Raw genomic sequence first — 19,399 nt, 5'->3', positions numbered from 1 at the left:
CATGAGAAGAGAATGAAAGTCAACGTAAAAGGCAATCCAAATATCTTCTAAAGCATGAAATAATAAGCAGGTAGTAAGAGGTAGGGTTGCAAGGAATCCTATTCAGGGAAAAAGAGAGTGATATATTTTTGGAAGCTAGAATACCATAATACTTGGTGAGTATTTCAAATCAATATTTACTAAGGTATATAATTAGAAGCAGAGGTGGGGTGAAAATTGATAGGACGTAATGGAAAAGCTGGCTATGCTTAGAGTATATAAATTGGCATCCAGATGGCTTGGATGACAGGTTGGATGGAGATTGCAGAAGGACTTGCCATAATCTTTTAATCTTCAAGAAAAGGCACAATGCTAATCCACTATCAACATCCTGGGGAGTTACGCTTGACTAAAAACTGAACTGGACTAGCCATGTATACAGCATGGATAGAAGAGCAGGTCAGAGGCAAGGAATCCTGCAGCACGTATCTCATCTCCTGACTGCTCAAAGCCTGTCAGGGGTGTGATGGTATACTCTCCACTTGTCTGGATGAGTGCACTCCAACAACGCTCAAGTAGCTTGACACCATCCAGGACAAAGAACACGCTTGATTGCTACCCGTTCCACAAACATTCACTCCGTCCACCACCAACGCACAGTCGCAGCAGTGTGTATAATCTAGAAAATGCACTGCAGGTACTCACCAAGGCTCCTTGGACAGCACTTTCCAACCCTTCCAAAGCACAAAGACAGCAGACACATGGGAACACCACCACCTGAAAGTTCCTCTCTAAGCCACCTGCCATCCTGACTTGGAAATATATCACTGGTCCTTCACTGCCGTTGGGTTAAAATCTCAGAATTCTTTCCCTAACAGCACTTAGGTGTACCTACACCACATGGATTGCAGCGATTCAAGAAGGCAGATCACCACCACCTTCTCAAGGGCTATTAGGGATGGGCAATAAATGCTGGTCTAGCCAGCGACACCCACATGCCAAGAATGAATTAAAAATAAGTTCCTTATGTTCTAAAGTTCATCCAAGAATCAAGAGTTCTGGCTGCTTAGCAGAATCTACAAAATCTGCTGCTTACAAATATACCCAATTGGAAGTTAATTTTTGTTTAAGATCCCAAAATAGGTGCAGTATGATTTTAATTAACTGTGCATTGCTGAACCTTAACTCATTTTAATCACTGAAATTTTACTAATTCTAATGAAAAGGATGCACTCAGTGGGTTGGGTTTTCAGCCCTGCCTACCACTAGGATCACTTAGCCCCACCGTAAGTCAATGGGCTTTTGCCTGACTCCCTGCATCTCCTGCGCTGGGTCCTGCCATAGCGGGGCTGGAGAATCCTGACCAGTATCTGACTAGTGTATAAAAGCAACATGACAATAACCAAGCTGAAGGCAAAAAGAACTTTGAAAACTTGCTGGAAATAACATGGCTATTAAATAAAGTAGATTATTTTTAACGAGATTACAGAAATCAAATATCTTAAAACTAATACAACTACAGTATATATGGAAACAGATGTCACATCACAAACAATTCCTGATTTTGCTTCTGTTCCAAGATTATGAACACAGAATCGTCTGGGGAAATGTGACTGTACAAGATGTTAATTAAATGTTGGTGGTTGGGATTATCTGGGGATTTATTTGTGGCCCTATAAATTGACACAAACCGAAATTATGGTGGTTGGGTTAGCATGTGTATGATTGTAACATATGACTCTGTTAACAAATTATTATAAAAGCGTGTAAAGATTTGCCTCAGTTCTATCCTTCGCAACTTACTTTCTGGAATATTGACACTAGACATTCCAATAGCAAATTCTGTTGATAATTATTTACAAGAAAGGATACGACATCCAACTTCAAATACATTGTTTGTTCCAATAGTCATAACTTTAGGTTCAATATCTTCCTTTTGAGGCATGAGATTTTCTGGATAGCTGGAAGATACAGTAATATTTTTTTATTAAAACTAGAAAGTATAGGATAATTTACTGCTCAAAAGAAAATTCCAATCTTCATTTCATTCATGCAACATTAACACAGAAACTGTTCTGAGGTATTTTATGGGGGGCGGGGTGAAGAGGAAAGCTAAATGAAAAAATGGAGGCGATGGTGATTTGAGCAACACATGACATGATAGCGGTACCACAATAATTAATTATGTACTGCATAACATTTTATGCTCTATTAAAAGTGTGGCACATAAATCCAAATCATATTTACTTCCTGTCACATTTTGTTGGTAACATTCCACTGTTAAACACTAACCACAAAGTGAGTATATATGCATTTACCATAAAGTCCAAGGGACAGCTAACTAGATTTCAGGTAGAACGGACCATAATGGTATTCTCATAAAAAAGGCATAAATGAGCAAAATTTTGTACTTATTCATTGGAGCACTGAAAGAAGGCACAGTGGTTAGTATGCAACCTCATAGCACCAGGAACCCAGGTTCAATTCCGGCCTCAGGTCACTGTCTGTGGAGTTTGCACATTCTCCCCGTGTCGTTTGGGTCTTCTTCAGGTGCTCCGGTTTCCTCCCACACTCCAAAGATGTGCCGGTTAGGTTGATTGGCCATGCTAAATTGAAGCTTAGTGTCAGGGGGACTAGCAGGGTAAATACGTGGGGTTACGGGGCTAAGGCCGGGGTGGGATTGTTGCTGGTGCAGGCTCAACAGGCCAACAGGCCTCCTTCTGCACTGTAGGGATTTTATAATTCTATGAAGTCATATTAAATTTGTGCAAAACACTCGTTAGGTCAAAGTACTGTGTGAAACTCTGTACACCTTTCTATGAAGTTGATATTATAGTTATGAAAAGGGTACAGCAAGAGGAGAGTTAAAGTCAGAATTGAGAATTTATAAGATTTATTTTGGTATCCACCCTATAGAAAAGATTGGGCCTGAAATTTCTGAGACTAGCAATCAGCATTGGATTGCTACTCTGTGCCCAATTAATTACCTCAATGTTTTTTTTAGTGCTGTCTCATCTTACCTTCTGACTCAGACAGGGCAAGATCCAGATAGTGCAGTGTACCCCCAGAGGCCAGCATTGAAGTGCGGGAGAAGTGACAAAGGCCATGCCCTCTTTTTTTTTTTACGGAAGTCGCTGCCGTAAATCTGGGAGATAACTTGGACTCTCTGTTTCAGATCCTGCGCTGTTCTTTCAACAAAGCTTCAAACTGAATGCTTGAGACACACAGTTGCTTGCCCAATTCATACATGTCCCAGATGAGCTGGAGAGAGCACACTGCTGCATCTAACAATGATGTGGAGATGTCGGCGTTGGATTGGGGTAAGCACAGTAAGAAGTCTCACAACACCAGGTTAAAGTCCAACAGGTTTATTTGGCAGCACAAGCTTTTGGAGCAGTGCCCCTTCATTAGCTGAGTGGGAGTTGTGTGCACAAACAGGGCATATATAGACAGAAACTCAATTTACAAGATAATGGTTGGAATGTGAGTCTTTACAGGTAATCAAGTTTTAAAGGTACACACAATATGAGTGGAGAGAGGGCCAAGCATAAGTTAATCAGGTGTGTATTGTCTCCAGCCAGGGCAGTTGCTGATTTGATTACCTATAAAGATTCACATTCCAAACATTATCTTGTAAATTGAGTTTGTGTAAAGAACTCCCACTCACCTGATGAAGGGGCAGTGCTCCGAAAGCTTGTGCTGCCAAATAAACCCATTGGACTTTAACTTGGTGTTGTGAGACTTCTTATTGCATCTAACAACAGCAACTTGTAGGGAAAAAATTCAAAGGGCGATGCTAACCCACGCCAGCCAGTGTTCATTCACCAGCTACAGTAAATTCTTCATGTAATGTGACTCACTGAGCATCACCATAAAATAATTGCCTGTTCACCAGAATAGCCTCTTTGTCTGCCACTCTATTATTAAGCAATTAAACAATCATCTAAGAAATGCTCCCTCTAAAATTTAGTGGTTTTCTTTCCCAGTACCTGGTCCTTTCAAATATCTTTGCACAGCCATGTACATGGATTATTTATTACAAAGGCCGGCGTGGGTATTGCTGGACCTAAAGCCAATGTAGGTCTGCACTGCCTCACAGCACCAGGGACCTGGGTTCGATTCCCAGCTTGGGTACTGTTTGTGTGGAGTCTGCACGTTTTCCCCACGTCTGCGTGGGTTTCCTAGGGGTGCTCCGGTTTCCTCCCACAGTCCGAAAGATGCTGGTTAGGTTCATTGGCCATGCTAAATTCTTCCTCAATGTACCTGAACAGGCACTGGAGAGTGGCGACTAGGTGATTTTTCACAGTAACTTCATTGCAGTGTTAATGTGTAAGGCTACTTGTGACACTAATAAAATTTTTAAAAATTAAAAAGTAAACAGAGAGGATGAGTGAGTGGGACTTGGTAGAAGTAAGGACAGTGGCAGCAGAGTTTTTGGTTAGCTCAAATGTATTTGGAAGATAGAAGATGAGGGGTTGGCTGAAGAGCATTGGAACAGAAGAGTCTAGAGTCAACAATGGCATGGATGAGTACTTTGGCAGCAGGTGAGCTGAGGCAGGAACGGGAAGGGTGACCTCTCAGAAGGGAATGTGCAGTGGGCAGGAGACACTGGTGACAGCTTAACCTAGCTGTGTCTTCTGGCATCACCTGTCTGTCTGTGTGGAGTCTGCACATTCTCCTCGTGTCTGCGTTGGTTTCCTCCCACAGTCCAAAAGATGCTGGTTAGGTGTATTGCCCATGCGAAATTCTCCCTCAGTGTACCCGAACAGGCGTCAGAGTGTGGCGACTAAGAGATTTTCACAGTAACTTCATTACAGTGTTAATGTAAGCCTGCTTGTGACACTAATAAAATAAACTTTAAACATTACTTTTATTTTGATTAGGGAATCTTGGTTATGACATGAAGATGTGATTGGAAGTTCATCCCAGATGTCAAACAGGAATTCAAGGTTGCCTGTGATCTGCTTCAGGTTTAGACAATTGTAAGGAAGAGGAAAGAAGTCGGCGGTTCGGAAACGGAATTTGTGGCAGGGACCAAAGACAATGGTTTCAATCTTCCCAATGTTTAGTTTGAGGAAATTTCTGCTCTTGGGAACATAGGACTTAGGAGAAGGAGTAGACAATTCAACCCTTCAAGCCTGCCCCATCATTAAATAAGATCATGGCTGATCTGGTTGTGGTCTCCACTCCACTTTGCCGTCTGCCCCCATAACCCTGAACTCTCTTATCAGTCAAAAATCTAACTTTGCCTTGAATAAATTCAATTACCCCAATCCCCACTGCTTTCTGGGGATGAGAAATCCACATACTAATAATTCTTCGAGAGAAAATATTTCTCCTCATTTCCATCTTAAATGATAGACCTCCTAATCTTAAACTATATTCCCTAGATCAGTCTCTCCAACAAATGGACCATATTAAATCCCTTCAGGATCTTGCACGTTTCAATAAGCTAATCTTTCATTCTTCTAAACTCTAATGAATATAGGCCCAACATGTTCAACCTGTCTTCAGAAAATAAGTCCCTCATCCCAGGTATCAGTCCAGTGAACTTTCTCTGAACTGCATCTAATTCAATTATATATATTTTAAATAAGGAGACCAAAATTGTATATAGTATTCCAGATTTCTCACCAAGCCTTTGATCCCCACTGTCCTCATCACTGCTCCCAGATTTTATCTGTACCTCTGCTATTTTAAGTTAACGTTCACTTTTCAGTTCCACTTTCCAAAGTTCAAAAACTCTCTCCCTTTCCCCTTCCTTTCTCTCATTTTCTTTTTGTTCTGCCATTGCTATTCTTTCTTTTCCCTCTGCTGACAAAAACGGTTGATGAAGGAAGGGCCGTGGATGTCGTCTATATGGATTTCAGTAAGGCATTTGACAAAGTCCCACATGGCAGGTTGGTTAAGAAGGTTAAGGCTCATGGGATACAAGGAGAAGTGGCTAGATGGGTGGAGAACTGGCTTGGATGGCAGAGCCATCAAGAGTATAGAAACACAAAGGGACCTAGGTGTGCAAGTCCACAAATCCTTGAAGGTAGCAACACAGGTGGAGAAGGTGGTGAAGAAGGCATATGGTATGCTTGCCTTTATAGGACGGGGTATAGAGTATAAAAGCTGGAGTCTGATGATGCAGCTGTATAGAACGCTGGCCATAGGAGACAGAGGGTAGCGGTCAAAGGGTCTTTTTCCGGCTGGAGGTCTGTGACCAGTGGTGTTCCGCAGGACTCTGTACTGGGATCTCTGCTATTTGTGATATATATATATATAAATGATTTGGAAGAAGGTGTAACTGGTGTAATCAGCAAGTTTGCGGATGACATGAAGATGGCTGGACTTGCGGAAAGCGATGAGCATTGTCGGGCAATACAGCAGGATAGAGATAGGCTGGAAAATTGGGCGGAGAGGTGGCAGATGGAATTTAATCCAGATAAATGCAAAGTGATGCATTTTGGAAGAAATAATGTAGGCAGGAGTTATACAATAAATGGCAGAGCCATCAAGAGTATAGAAACACAAAGGGACCTAGGTGTGCAAGTCCACAAATCCTTGAAGGTGGTAACACAGGTGGAGAAGGTGGTAAAGAAGGCATATGGTATGCTTGCCTTTATAGGACGGGGTATAGAGTATAAAAGCTGGAGTCTGATGATGCAGCTGTATAGAACGCTGGTTAGGCCACATTTGGAGTACTGTGTCCAGTTCTGGTTGCCGCACTACCAGAAGGACATGGAGGCTGTAGAGAGAGTGCAGAGAAGGTTTACCAGGATGTTGCCTGGTATGGAGGGTCTTAGCTATGAGGAGAGATTGGGTAAACTGGGGTTGTTCTCCCTGGAAAGACGGAGAATGAGGGGAGATCTAATAGAGGTGTACAAGATTATGAAGGGGATAGATAGGGTGAACGGTGGGAAGCTTTTTCCCAGATCAAAGGGAAGTGACAATCACGAGGGGTCACAGGCTCAAGGTGAGAGGGGCGAAGTATAACTCAGATATTAGAGGGATGTTTTTTTTACATAGAGGGTGGTGGGGGCCTGGAATGCGCTGCCAAGTAGGGTGGTGGAGGCAGACACGCTGACATCGTTTAAGACTTACCTGGATAGTCACATGAGCAGCCTGGGAATGGAGGGATACAAACGATTGGTCCAGTTGGACCAAGGAGCGGCACAGGCTTGGAGGGCCGAAGGGCCTGTTTCCTGTGCTGTACTGTTCTTTGTGCTCTTAAATCTCAATTCAAATTGTTTAATTTCCTTTTCATGTTTAAGCAATATTAATTCTCTTTTCCTTTGTTCCTCTCTTTCTCTTGCTATTGCCTCTAATTCAAGCTACTTCAATTGTAATTGAATTCTAGTCATTTCCAATGATTCTGACTGTGTTTCTGGCAATTTTAAAGACTGAGCCAACTGCAATTATCTCCACCTTCCTCGGCCCTTCAGGTAATGTCAATTGCAGCTTGTTTGCCAACTGTTAAAGCTTTGCTTTAACCACCAATTGTAAACCACCCCAAGTGACTTCTTCCACACCCAGGAAATGTTTAGCCACTGAAAGAGCCATCATTCCACAAGGTATTCCCCATTTAAACTAACTGAAAAACAACATCTGGAAAGAAAACACAAATACTTAACATTCAATGGCTTTGAGTTCAATAACCCTAGACCAAACAAGGAATTATAGATTTAAATTCCACAAGAGCCCCAAATTTATTAGGGACCAGATCCGAAACTCCAAAGCATATTATGAAGTGAGCCTAGAGGGTTTTGGCATTAGTGCGAGTTTAAGATGTTGTTCCAGGTGTGATTCAGTTGTCCCACTAGGAAGTTTTTATTAAAAAAACTTTATTTAACAACACAGTTAAAATATAACAAAATGAATTAACATATTTTTTACCAATTGAAATACTTAAACATAGCAAGGTATAATTCTTAACTGCTAGCTATCTCTGTAGTTTTTGTTCAAGCAATATCCCCACAGACATAAATCCTTCTTCAGAATCAGTTAGCACAAAACATATAGGCTTGCGTGGGTGCTAGGATTCCAGCCTTTTAACCCCTCTGGACAGAGATCGAGAAGGATAACTGTCTTCTGACTCCCAGACAGCAGCCTCCATAGAAAGATCTATCTTCAAACAGCAACTTCAGAAGAAGAGACCTATTATCTAGCAGGTCCCGGACTCCAATCTACAGAGTCAGATCGCTACTTCTCTCTAAAGATCCCAAGCAGCAATTGTGTTGGTTTCTCTCTATGAGCCTAGCCCTGCCCAGTCGCATAATTGTTCCTGTCATTCAACCTAATCAAACCCCACTCTGAAAAGCCCCAGGGGAAAACACTAAATTAACAACACTGCATTAGCCCAGATTAAAACAAACACTCCAGCAATTAGGATCAATTCTGCTTTTGCTATATCAACATGTAGGCTGCAGGTTATGGACAAAGCGGCACCGGGTAAATAGAACTGACTTCTCAAAAAAATCTTGTACTAGAAACATGACAAATACATTTCTCAAAGGCGCAGTATCACAAGGGGAATTGAAGAAAAATCTTTTCACCCAGAGAAGGGTGGGAATCTGGAATTTACTGCCTGAAAGTGTGGTAAGAGGCAGGAACCCTCACAACATTCAAGAAGCATTTAAATGAGAAGTTGAAACGACATAGCATACAAGGCTACAGATCAAGTGATAGAAAATGGGATTAGAATAGATTGGTGTTTGATGGCCAGCGCAGACACGATGGGTTGATTAACCACTTTTGCATTGGAAAATTCTTATGAATCTAATTCTTTAAGTCCTTGGGAAGCAGACCATCTGGTCCTCAGAGCTTGTCAGTATTACCAGTATTCATCCAGTATTGTATGTCAGACAAGCAGTATTTCAGGCATACTGTTTTCAAGTATTTGTTTATTCCAAGTAATAAAAAGGCACTAAAAGAACAGAACTATCATAATTATTTTCTGTTACATTTCAAATACCTTTATTTGGGAATGTTCATTAAACTTTAGTCATATGCCTACCTGTTCGTAATAAGGGCTTGTTCTTCAATCAAGTTTCCTTCACCAATGATGATTGGTCCTGCCTCTGCAATAATACGAGCCTTGGGGTGTACGACTGTTCTTGGGCCTTTATATAAAAAAAACTGCATTAATACTGTTTTCACCCTGACCTAGCACACCAACATCAACAGTGTACTGATGTCAATGGATTTGCCAAAATCATATAGTGCGTGAGAATTTAGGATTACTAAAAAAAAATCATCCTGCATTACCAATTTAAGTCATTAGCACAGTGGTTAGCACTGCTGCTTCACAGCTCCAGGGACCTGGGTTCGATTCCCGGCTCGGGTCACTGTCTGTGTGGAGTTTGCACATTCTCCTCGTGTCTGCGTGGGTTTCCTCTGGGTGCTCCGGTTTCCTCCCACAGATGTGCGGGTTAGGTTGATTGGCCGTGCTAAAATTGCCCCTTAGTGTCCTGAGATGCGCAGGTTAGAGGGATTAGTGGGTGAATATGGGGTAGGGCCTGGGTGGGATTATGGTCGGTACAGACTCGATGGGCCAAATGGCCTCTTTCTGCACTGTAGGGTTTCTATGATTCTATGATTAAGCCATTCGAAGAAAAAATAAACTGGGTTTACCAATTAATTTATGCTCAAAAGTTAAAAGTATACAGTTAACAGACCATAGCACAAGATTTGAATTATTAGTCTAATTTACTAGGTCTAGTCATCATCTGAAAGCACACATTAATTGTCACAACAACCAGCTCTACCTCATCAACATCTTTCTCAAAACCTCCACAGTTGTCAAATTAGCAGACTGTTTATCCAACATCCAGTACTGGATGAGCAGAAATTTCTTCCTATTAAATATTGGGAAAATTGATGCCTGAGGTTTTTGGTTCTCATTCGGAATTTGGTCCTACCTACTAACTTCATCTTTCTTCCTGGGAACAGCCTGAGATTAGCATGGTCTATACACAATCTTGGTGTCATGTTTGACCCTGAGACGAGCTTCCGCTCACATATTCACACTGTCACTAAGGCCGTCTATTTCTACCACTGGGTATGTCTCAGTTCATTTGTTGTTGAAACCCTCATTTATACTTTTTTACCTTTAGACATGACTATTCCAACACATTTCCCACATTCTACTCTAACTTGAAGACAACCAAAATTCTACTACCTGTGCCTTGGCTCACACCAAATCCCGTTCCCTTTTCACCCCATGTTTGCTGATTTATACTGGTTGCTGGTTAAGAAACATCTTGATTTAAAATTTCCATCCTTGCTTTCAACTCGATCCATGTTCTCACTCTTCCCTCTACAATCTCCTCAGCCCCATAACCGTGAGTTATCTGCCCTCATCCAATTCTTGCCCTTGAGCATCCCAGATTTGAAATACTCCGCCATTGGTGGTTGTACCTTCAGTCACCTTGGCACTAAGCTCTGGAATTTCCTCCCTATATCTCTCCAACACTCTGTCCTGCCTTTTCCCATTGAGGTCCTCCTTAAACCATTTTGACCAAGTTTTCAGTCATCTGACTCAATATTCCCTTTTGTGGCTCAGTGTCATATTTTGTTTTACACTGTTCCTGTGAAGAACCTGGGATGTTTTATTACGCTATGGATGCTACACAAGTTAATTTGGTCATAAATTGTTTGATGGAACCAGTCAGGAGGTCTGTGAACAGAACAGAGGAATTAATGGTTTGGACGCTGCCTGGCATACTATTTCCAGCATTTTTGTTTAATTTCAGATTTTCAGCACTTGCACATTTTTGCTTTCTATTAAAATTGTTTGTTTCCCTGAATTTGCACAAACATTCCTTTGATTTGAAAGATATATTTTTTCTACTGTATAGGTTTTTGAATACAAGACCAAATTGCTTGGGAAATGCTCCATAAAAACACTTGAATTTCAGATGAGCGTGACATCCTTGTAATCATGGAAGACAATAATAATCTTGCAGAATGGGCATGCAATTGGCAAATTATCTTTAATATAGATAGATTTGGTGAAGGAACATAGTGCCATAACATATAATTTGTCTTGCCGGTGACAGAATTCCTGTTTCCCCCATTTCCCATTGGCAGGTCCCACCTATGCACCTCAGTTCACATATTGCATTGACATACAATTAATTTAGCTAGCCTTTTAGTTATATAATGATTGGAAAGCAAGTGTCTGAATGAAATAGAGGGGGAGGAATAGATAGAAATGCATTTCAATTCATTAAAAGCATTAATGAACATTCATAAAGCTGTAAAAAAACACAAACAAAGCACTGGGGTTCATCTTTGGAGGGAAAAGACTGAAAATAATGTTTAGCTTGTCTACAGCCTTGATTTGTCCACATCTGTGAACAATTCTGGTCTTTAGCTTCTTAAAAAGGATGGAGAGATAAGGGGCAAGATACAAAAAAAAATTAGGATGACATCAGAACTGAGAGGTTATACCCATCAAGAAATATTGTATAAGTTGCACATTTAAACTAATTTTTCAGGGCCAGAGAGGTTGCTCACCATTAATAACCATTCCGTCAAAAACTCTGTTATTCCTGATTAGACAAGACCTTGTTGTGATGGGTAATTAGCTTAAATTCACACCACAACAGTGATCTTATTGCCAAGCCAATTTCACTGGCGAAGAAAGTAACATTGGAGACTGTGGGGGAGCAGTGCATCAGCAACAACTTCCAGATTTCTACATTTAGGTGCACAAGTCTGGACACCAGAAGTTGCTGCCAGTTTTACCCAGTGATAACTGAGAACACTGATAGCCTCACCATTTTCAACACAACAATATCTGGTCCAACAGGTTTATAAATTCTTTTAGGGTTCAATTTAAAGCTGCCGACTATTAGGTTTGCATACCTTTCCTTGCTTCTATTAACTTTTCACAATTCCTTCTTATACTTTCCATAATTTTCCTGGTTATTAACTGAATCTTGCTCCTGATATTTGTCAGAAGCTTCTTTTTCTGCTTTATTCTTACTTTTATTTCCTTTGTCACGGAGGACAGATTGGTTTTAAATGTTCTATCTTTCTGTTCAATGTATTATGCCAAGTTTGTATCTGAACTCTCTCTTCTCTGAATGCCCTCAATTATGCCAGTACTGTTTTCTTCATAAAACCTTTTCTGACCTAACTTTGCAAGGTTCCTTCTTAAAACACTGAAATTAGTTCTTCCCAGTTGTGCATTTTTAGCAATATTATTTTCTGGTCGTTTTCCATAATTACTTTAAATTAATGTTGCATTCAGTTAGTAAGAAGTCTCACAACACCAGGTTAAAGTCCAATAGATTTATTTGGTAGCACAAACAGGACAGTTGTATCTTTCAGTCTCGGTACATCTCCTGTTTTTTCAGTTTCTGTTTTAGAAACATATGACTTAGGGGCAGAGTAGGCCATTCAGCCCTGTGCGCCTGTTCCGCCATCCAATAAGATCATAGCTAATTTGGTTGTGGTACCAACTCCACTTTGCCATCTGATCCCCTATGATCCTTGAGTTCCTTGTCTATCAAAGATCTGTCTAACTCTGTCTTGGACAAATTCAATGATCCAGCCTTCACTGCTTTCCGGGAAGAGAATTCCACAGGCTAATGACCTTTGATGAACATACAAGCATACACATCAGGAGTAGGCCACTCGACCTGTCCAGCCTGCTCCGTCATTCAATAAGATCATTGCTGATCTGATTTTAACCTCAACTCCACATTCCTGCCTGCCCTGACAACCTTTCATCACCTCTTTGAGAATCTACATCTGTCTTAAAAATATTCAGATTTTTGCTTCTGCCTGCTTTTAAAGAAGAGCCCCAAAGATTCATGACCCTCTGAGAGAAAACAGTTCTCCTTATCTCTGTCTTAACAGTGACCCCTAGTTCTAGATTCCCCGACAAGAGGAAGCATCCTTTTCACAGCCACTCTGTCAAAACCCCTCAAGATCTTTTATGTTTCAATCAAGTCACCTCTTACTTCCCTTGCAATAAATGATAATATTCTGTTAGTTTTCCTAATTAGTTGCTGTCCCTGCATACTGACCTGAAGTTTTAGATCCATCTACATAACCGTGCAACACCTCCCTAACATTGCCCCATTCTGCCCTGCCTCTGCTGCTGAAAACCTCATCAATGCCTTTGCTATGGCCAGACTTGATTATTCCAATAAATTCTTACAAGCTTTCCCCATCTTACCCTCTGTTAGCAAGGCGTTTGGCAGAGCTAAGAGCAAAGAAAATATTTATACTATGAGGGTGGGGTGGGGTGCTGAAATAAGACAAAGGGAATGTAAATGAGAATGAAGAAGGCTGAGAGAGGTGCTAAGAGTGTCTAATTTCCAACCCTTATCACCGTCACATGGTCCATTTGTGACACTTCTCTTCCCTTCCTTGACCTCTGTCCCCATTTCTGATAACAAACTGTCCACCAGTATCCATTACAAGCCCACCGACTCCCACAACTTCCTTGACTACACCCCACATCCTGTAATTCTCTCAGTTCCTTTGTCTCCGCTGCATTTGTTCTGATGAGGCCACTTTCCAAAGTAGCGCTGCCGATATATCTTCTTTCTTCCTCAATCGTGGTTTTCCACCCACTGTGGTTGAAAGGGCTCTCAACTGCATCTGACCCACTCCCCGGGTCACTGCAATCACCTCCTCCTAGAACCAAGATAGGGTCTCCCTTGTCCTCATGTTTTACCCCACCAGCCTCCGCATTCAAAGGATCATCCTCTGCCATTTCTGCCAACTCCAGCATGATGCCACTACTCAACACATCTTCCCCTCACTCCTCGTCAGCATTCTTCAGGAATTGTTCTCACCGGGACACAATGGTCCACTCCTCCATTACACCCAACACCTCACCTTCCCAAGCAAATGTAGAAGGTTCAACACCTGCTCCTTAACCTCCTCCCTGCTCACCATCCCAGGTCCTAAACACCCCTTTCAGGTGAAGCAGTGCTTCACATGCATCTCCTTTAATCTGGTCTATTGCATTCGCTGCTCCCAATGCACTCTACTTTACTTTGGAGAGACTAAATGCAGACTGGGTGACCACTTTGCTGAACACTTTCCTGTTGCTTTCCACTTCAACACACCACCCTGCTCTTCTGTCCACATGTCCATCCTTGGCCTTTTGCAAAGTTCTAGTATACCCCAACGCAAATTGGAGGAACAGTATGTCATCTCCCGATTGGGCACTTTACAGCCTTCCAGACTTAACATTTGAGCTCAACAACGTCAGAGCATGAACTCTTCTCCCCTCAACCTCCACCCCATTCTTATTTATTTCATTGTTTCTTCTTTTCATCTCATTCATCCTTTTTTAATATCCTTCTTTCTCACTTCCATTTTTCCATTCCCACTCTCCTTGCTGCCTCCTACCCCCCCTCCCCCCAGGCCAACTGCCTTAACCATCTGTACCCCTGTTCTGCCATTCACACATTCTGATCACTTAAATGGACACTTTTAGCACCTATCTCAGCCTTCTTCATCCTCATTTACATTCCCTTTGTCCTATTACAGCCTCCCCCCCATAGTATAAACTTTTCTAATTTTCTTGGCTCTTAGCTCTGAGGAAGGGTCATCCAGACTTGAGACGTTGGCCTTATTCTCTCTCAACAGATGCTGTCAGAGCTGCTGAGATTTTTCAGCATTTTTTGTTTTTGTTTCAGATTCCAGCATTCGCTGTATTTTACTTTTATTACAGATAGCTCATTATGATTTACACATTTACCTGCATGTACAGTCACTGGAAGTTGCTGTCTGTCAATTTTGTGAGAATGTATGGTATTAACCTCAGTTATTTTTATAGTGTATTAATGCGCTTAGGAACAAAGTACTATGCATTCATATTTATGTACCATTACTGATATATTAGTTCAATATGCTGTTAGTTTTATTTCATTCTGGGTTCTTTTTTATCCAATGATCTATGAAAAGGGGTTGGCCTTTTGTGCCAAACCGTCTATTCAGTTAATTTGAGTTGACAGCTTCTAACTATTATTTGTTAAACTCAATTTACCAGAAGCAACCAGTAAATGATCCCTAAAATCAATAATCATATATTAGGGCATTACTTACCAATTGTTACATCACCCTTGATTTCACTTTCAACACAGATAACAGCTCCAGCTGCAATTTTAACACTGGACAAGAAACATTCTATTAGTAAAGAATATATTGTGTGATTGAAAAAGATAAATACAAGTTTCACATCATCTGGATAATTAGGGAACTATACCAACTATGAAACTGCAGAAAAGTATTGGCTGTTAAATATTCGCTAGCAAAGAGCAAATGTTAAATCTTTTTTCACTTATTTTGTCCAGAAGAAAATTCTGCGATTATAGGTTAATATTAATATAGTGTGCGAAAGAGATGAATGGCAGATGTTGCCGCTTCTGCAACACCCATGGAACTGTGCTCGTGGAAGGAGAACAAACCCCAGGAATTATGAAAAAGGGGACCAGGGTGTAACAGAGGGAATGCTGAAGGGAAAATGGTTAATTCTCAGTTTTCATTTCAAGCTACTAAACAATTAAAAACAAAACAGAGATGGAGATTTGGAGACAGTTGTGAGTTACACAAGAACACAGATAACAGTATTAAACAATTTTAAATATCCTGAGAAGATTAGAATAAAGTTACTCCTATGTGGTCAAAGCGAGAAACACTTCCTAGATCAGTATATTTCTAGTCCAACAAGGTAAAAGGCATTGCTTGATTTCATTGTGGAATTAATTGAGGCAAACAAACCAAATAATTTAAAAGTAGAACAGTTGCAAAATAATGATCACAACATAGTTAGGTTCAATGTAAAAGCAGAGAAGCATAATGAAAAGTCATAAATAAGGATACCAGAAAAAAGCAATGCTTAACAAGATAAGATCTGGCCCAAAAAATAGAGATCAGTTAACAAACAGATCAACATGTTAGCAGTGAGAAATCTTAAAATACTGTAATTAGATATAGTACGTAAAAATATATTCCTTGAAGATGAATAAAGTGGCTTTCATCAAAGAATGAAATTTGTGGATGAAGAGATTAAACATAAACTGAAATGCAAAACAGAACTTCTATAAAAGCCATTCCATTATAAAAACGTTAGAGGAAATAAGCATAAATTCATCACCAGTTATGAGAGAGATTTAAGATGATAGAGCTAGTTAGCTTGCAGAAGAGAAGGGCAAGGGAACTTTTTTTTTAATTCTAAAGATTTTGAGTACGAGTAGGGAAAGACAAACTGTTGTAAGAGAATAGGATACTTGTCATGGTGGGTAACCGAGACAGGGACTATTGCATCTTTTAGCGGAAGAACAGATCAATATTTGAAGTAGAGGGACATATAGGAAGAGAGCAAAGCAAAGGAATTAGTTTTAAAAATGGGAAATTCCTGTCTGACAAACCTCATTTTTGACAGCATTACAAATAAATACTTGTGGAAATCTTTTGTCAAAAAGCTTACACGTAAATTAGTGAGGTATTACAAAGATCAGCAGTACTTGGGCCCCAGCTGTTCACATTATTGATTTGGATATGAGGACCAAATGTAATATTTCCAAGTTTGCAGATGATACAAAGCTAGGTGTGAATGTGTGTTGTGAGGAAGATGCAAAGTAGCTACAGGAGGATATAGACAGATGTAGTGAGTGAGCAAGAATATGGCAAATGGAATATAATGTGGAAAAACATGAGGTAATCCATTTTGGTAGAAGGAACATACATGCAGAGTATTTCCTAAATGGTAAATTAGGAAGTGTAGGTGTACAAAAAGACTTGGATGACATTGTCCATAAGTCACTGAAAGCTAGAATGCAGATGTAGCAAGCTATTAGGAAGGCTAATGGAATGTTAGCCTTTATCACAAGAGAATTTGAATACAGATGTAGTGAGGTCTTGCTTCAATTGTATAGGAACTTGGTTAGACTGCACCTGGAGTATTGTGTGCAGTTTTAGTCCCCTTGCCTCAAAAAGGATATTTTGCCATAGTTTTAAGTTTATTTATTGTCACAGGTAGGCTTACATTAACACCACAATGAAGTTACTGTGAAAATTCCCTAGTCGCTACACTCTGGCACCTGTTCAGGTACACTGGGGGAGAATTTAGCATGGCCAATGTACCTAACCAGCACGCCTTTCAAATGTCTCCCTCATTCGGAGGGAGTGCAACAAAGGTTGACCAGACTTGTTCTGGGGATGGTGCGACTGTCTTATGCAGAGAGATTGGGCAAACTGGGCCTGTATTCTCTGGTGTATTGAAGAATGAGGGGTGATCTACAAAGTACTTAAAGGATGGTGGCACAGTGGTTAGCACTGCTGCCTCACAATACCAGGGATCCGGGTTCAATTCCGGCCTCAGGTCACTGTTTGTGTGGAGTTTGCACATTCTCCCCATGTCTGCATGGGTTTCCTCTGGGTGCTTCGGTTTCCCCTCTGTCTGAAAGACGTGGTTAGTTGTATTGGCCATGCTAGATTCTCCCTCACTGTACCCAAACAGTATGCTGGCACGTACCGACTTGGGGATTTTCACAGTAACTTCATTGTAGTGTTAACGTAAGCCTTCTTGTGACAATAAAAAATAAAAAAGTCTTGTTAAAACTGTACAATGCCACACCTGGAATACTGTGAACAGTTTTGGGCCCCTAAGGACATACATACTGGCATTAGAAGTTAGATATTACTGGCCTGTTAAGACTTGCATTCCAACCATTACCTTGTATTTGAGTTTGTGTCTATATATGCCCTGTTTGTGAACTGAACTCTTCACTCACCTGATGAAGGGGCAAAGCTTGTGCTACCAAATAAACACTTTAACTTGGTGTTGTGAGACTACTTACTGGCATTAGAGGCAATCCAGAGAAGGATCATTTGGTTGATCCCAGATATGGAATGTTTTTCATATGAGGAGAGGTTGGGCCTGTACTCATTGGAATTTAGAAGAATGAGAAGCATCTTACTGAGACATATAGGATTCTCGGGGGGCTTCACAGAGTAGATGCTGAGAGGATATTTCCTCTTATGGGAGTCCAGGACCAGAGGGTATAATATCAGAATAAGGGATTGCCAATTTAAAACAGGGATGAGGTGCAATTTCTTCTTTCAGTGGGTAGTGAATTTGTAGTGTTCTTTACCGCAGAGAACTGTGGAAACTGGGTCATTATGATTAAGGCTGTGACTTTTAATTAATAGAGAATCAAGGGTTATAGAGAAAAGGGAGGGAAGCGGATCAGCCATGATCTCATTGAATGACAGAGCAGATTTGATGGGCCAAATGGCCTACTTATGTTCCTACATCTGATGGTCTTAGCCAAGTTTTAAGGAGTGCCTTAAATGAGAGGTTTAGGGAGGGCATTTCAAAGCATAGGGCACTGGTTGCTGAATACCAATAGTGAAGTCAGTTTAGACTCGAATGTTAACTCTGTTTCTCCCTACAAATGCTGCTAATCTACTGAGCTTTCCCAGAACTCTGTTTTCGAAATTGCCCATGAAGCGTTGTTATCCTGGGAACATATTGAGGTGCTATGTAAATGTCTCAGGCGACATTTCGTACTTAAAATAGGGGCTTCTCCCTATTCAGATGAGAAGTGTTGGGACATTCGTACTCCGATAACTTCTGGCTGATAAAACCCTCTTCCACAATTAGAGCTGATCCTCTTCCATCCCTCACCCTTCCTCACATCCCAGCCCCTCTGATGCAAACTATTTATTTACAACAATGACATTAAAACACAGCAATACGAGTCTTCCTAATGTTCCCTGGAAACAGTTTTTCATTCAATTTGCATACTTCTCTCGGGATTTAGGCCTGAGTCCCTTTTGTTTTTACCTTTTCTGGGTTGGTTTTCCCGTCACAATCTCCATCTTGTCACTCGGCAGTGTCAGCGCGCATGCGTACCAACCGGCATCGCAGCCTGCCGGGAAGGGTCTCTGAACTGACGCGCATGCGTACCAACCGGCATCGCAGCCTGCCGGGAGTCCGAACCGACGCGCATGCGTACCAACCGACATCGCAGCCTGCCGGGAAGTGTCCGAACTGACGCGCATGCGTACCAACCGACATCGCAGCCTGCCGGGAAGTGTCCGAACTGACGCGCGTGCGTACCAACCGGCATCGCAACCGGTTGGGGTGTCCGAACTGACGCGCATGCGTACCAACCGGCATCGCAGCTTGCCGGGAAGAATCCGAACTGACGCGCATGCGTACCAACCGACACCACAGTCTGCCGGGAGGAATTGGGACTGATGCGCTTGCGCACTGACCGGCATCACAGTCTGCTGGGAGGATTCAATCCGCATCCTTAATACTGATTCGGTCGAAACATGGAGTTGAAAACCGAGAAAGGTTCTGTGATTATAAGATAATTATAGGAAAGACAATTTGGCTCATGTTTAATATACAAATTCAACAAAAGCCTACATCTCTCTTGTCGCAGGTTTT

At 41.3% G+C, this 19,399-nt stretch overlaps 1 protein-coding gene across 1 annotated transcript in view; it reads right to left on the bottom strand.

Moving 5' to 3' along the window:
* Positions 1 to 18,971, bottom strand: part of dctn6 (dynactin subunit 6) — a 42,142-nt gene extending 23,171 nt beyond the window's left edge. The window contains exons 1-4 of the mRNA XM_078211825.1: positions 18,788 to 18,971; positions 15,043 to 15,107; positions 8,981 to 9,086; positions 1,852 to 1,940 (exon numbers count right to left, since the gene is read on the bottom strand). Coding sequence (XP_078067951.1) covers positions 1,852 to 1,940; positions 8,981 to 9,086; positions 15,043 to 15,107; positions 18,788 to 18,969 — 442 coding nt within the window. The 5' untranslated portion in view covers positions 18,970 to 18,971. The remainder of the gene's footprint in view (positions 1 to 1,851; positions 1,941 to 8,980; positions 9,087 to 15,042; positions 15,108 to 18,787) is intronic.
* Positions 18,972 to 19,399: the final 428 nt, after the last annotated feature.

Source organism: Mustelus asterias, chromosome 1 (genome assembly GCF_964213995.1).
Source record: "Mustelus asterias chromosome 1, sMusAst1.hap1.1, whole genome shotgun sequence".
NCBI classification, from domain to species: domain Eukaryota; kingdom Metazoa; phylum Chordata; class Chondrichthyes; order Carcharhiniformes; family Triakidae; genus Mustelus; species Mustelus asterias.
Note: the sequence above shows the minus strand (reverse complement) of the source record. Positions and strands in the feature narration are given on the sequence as shown.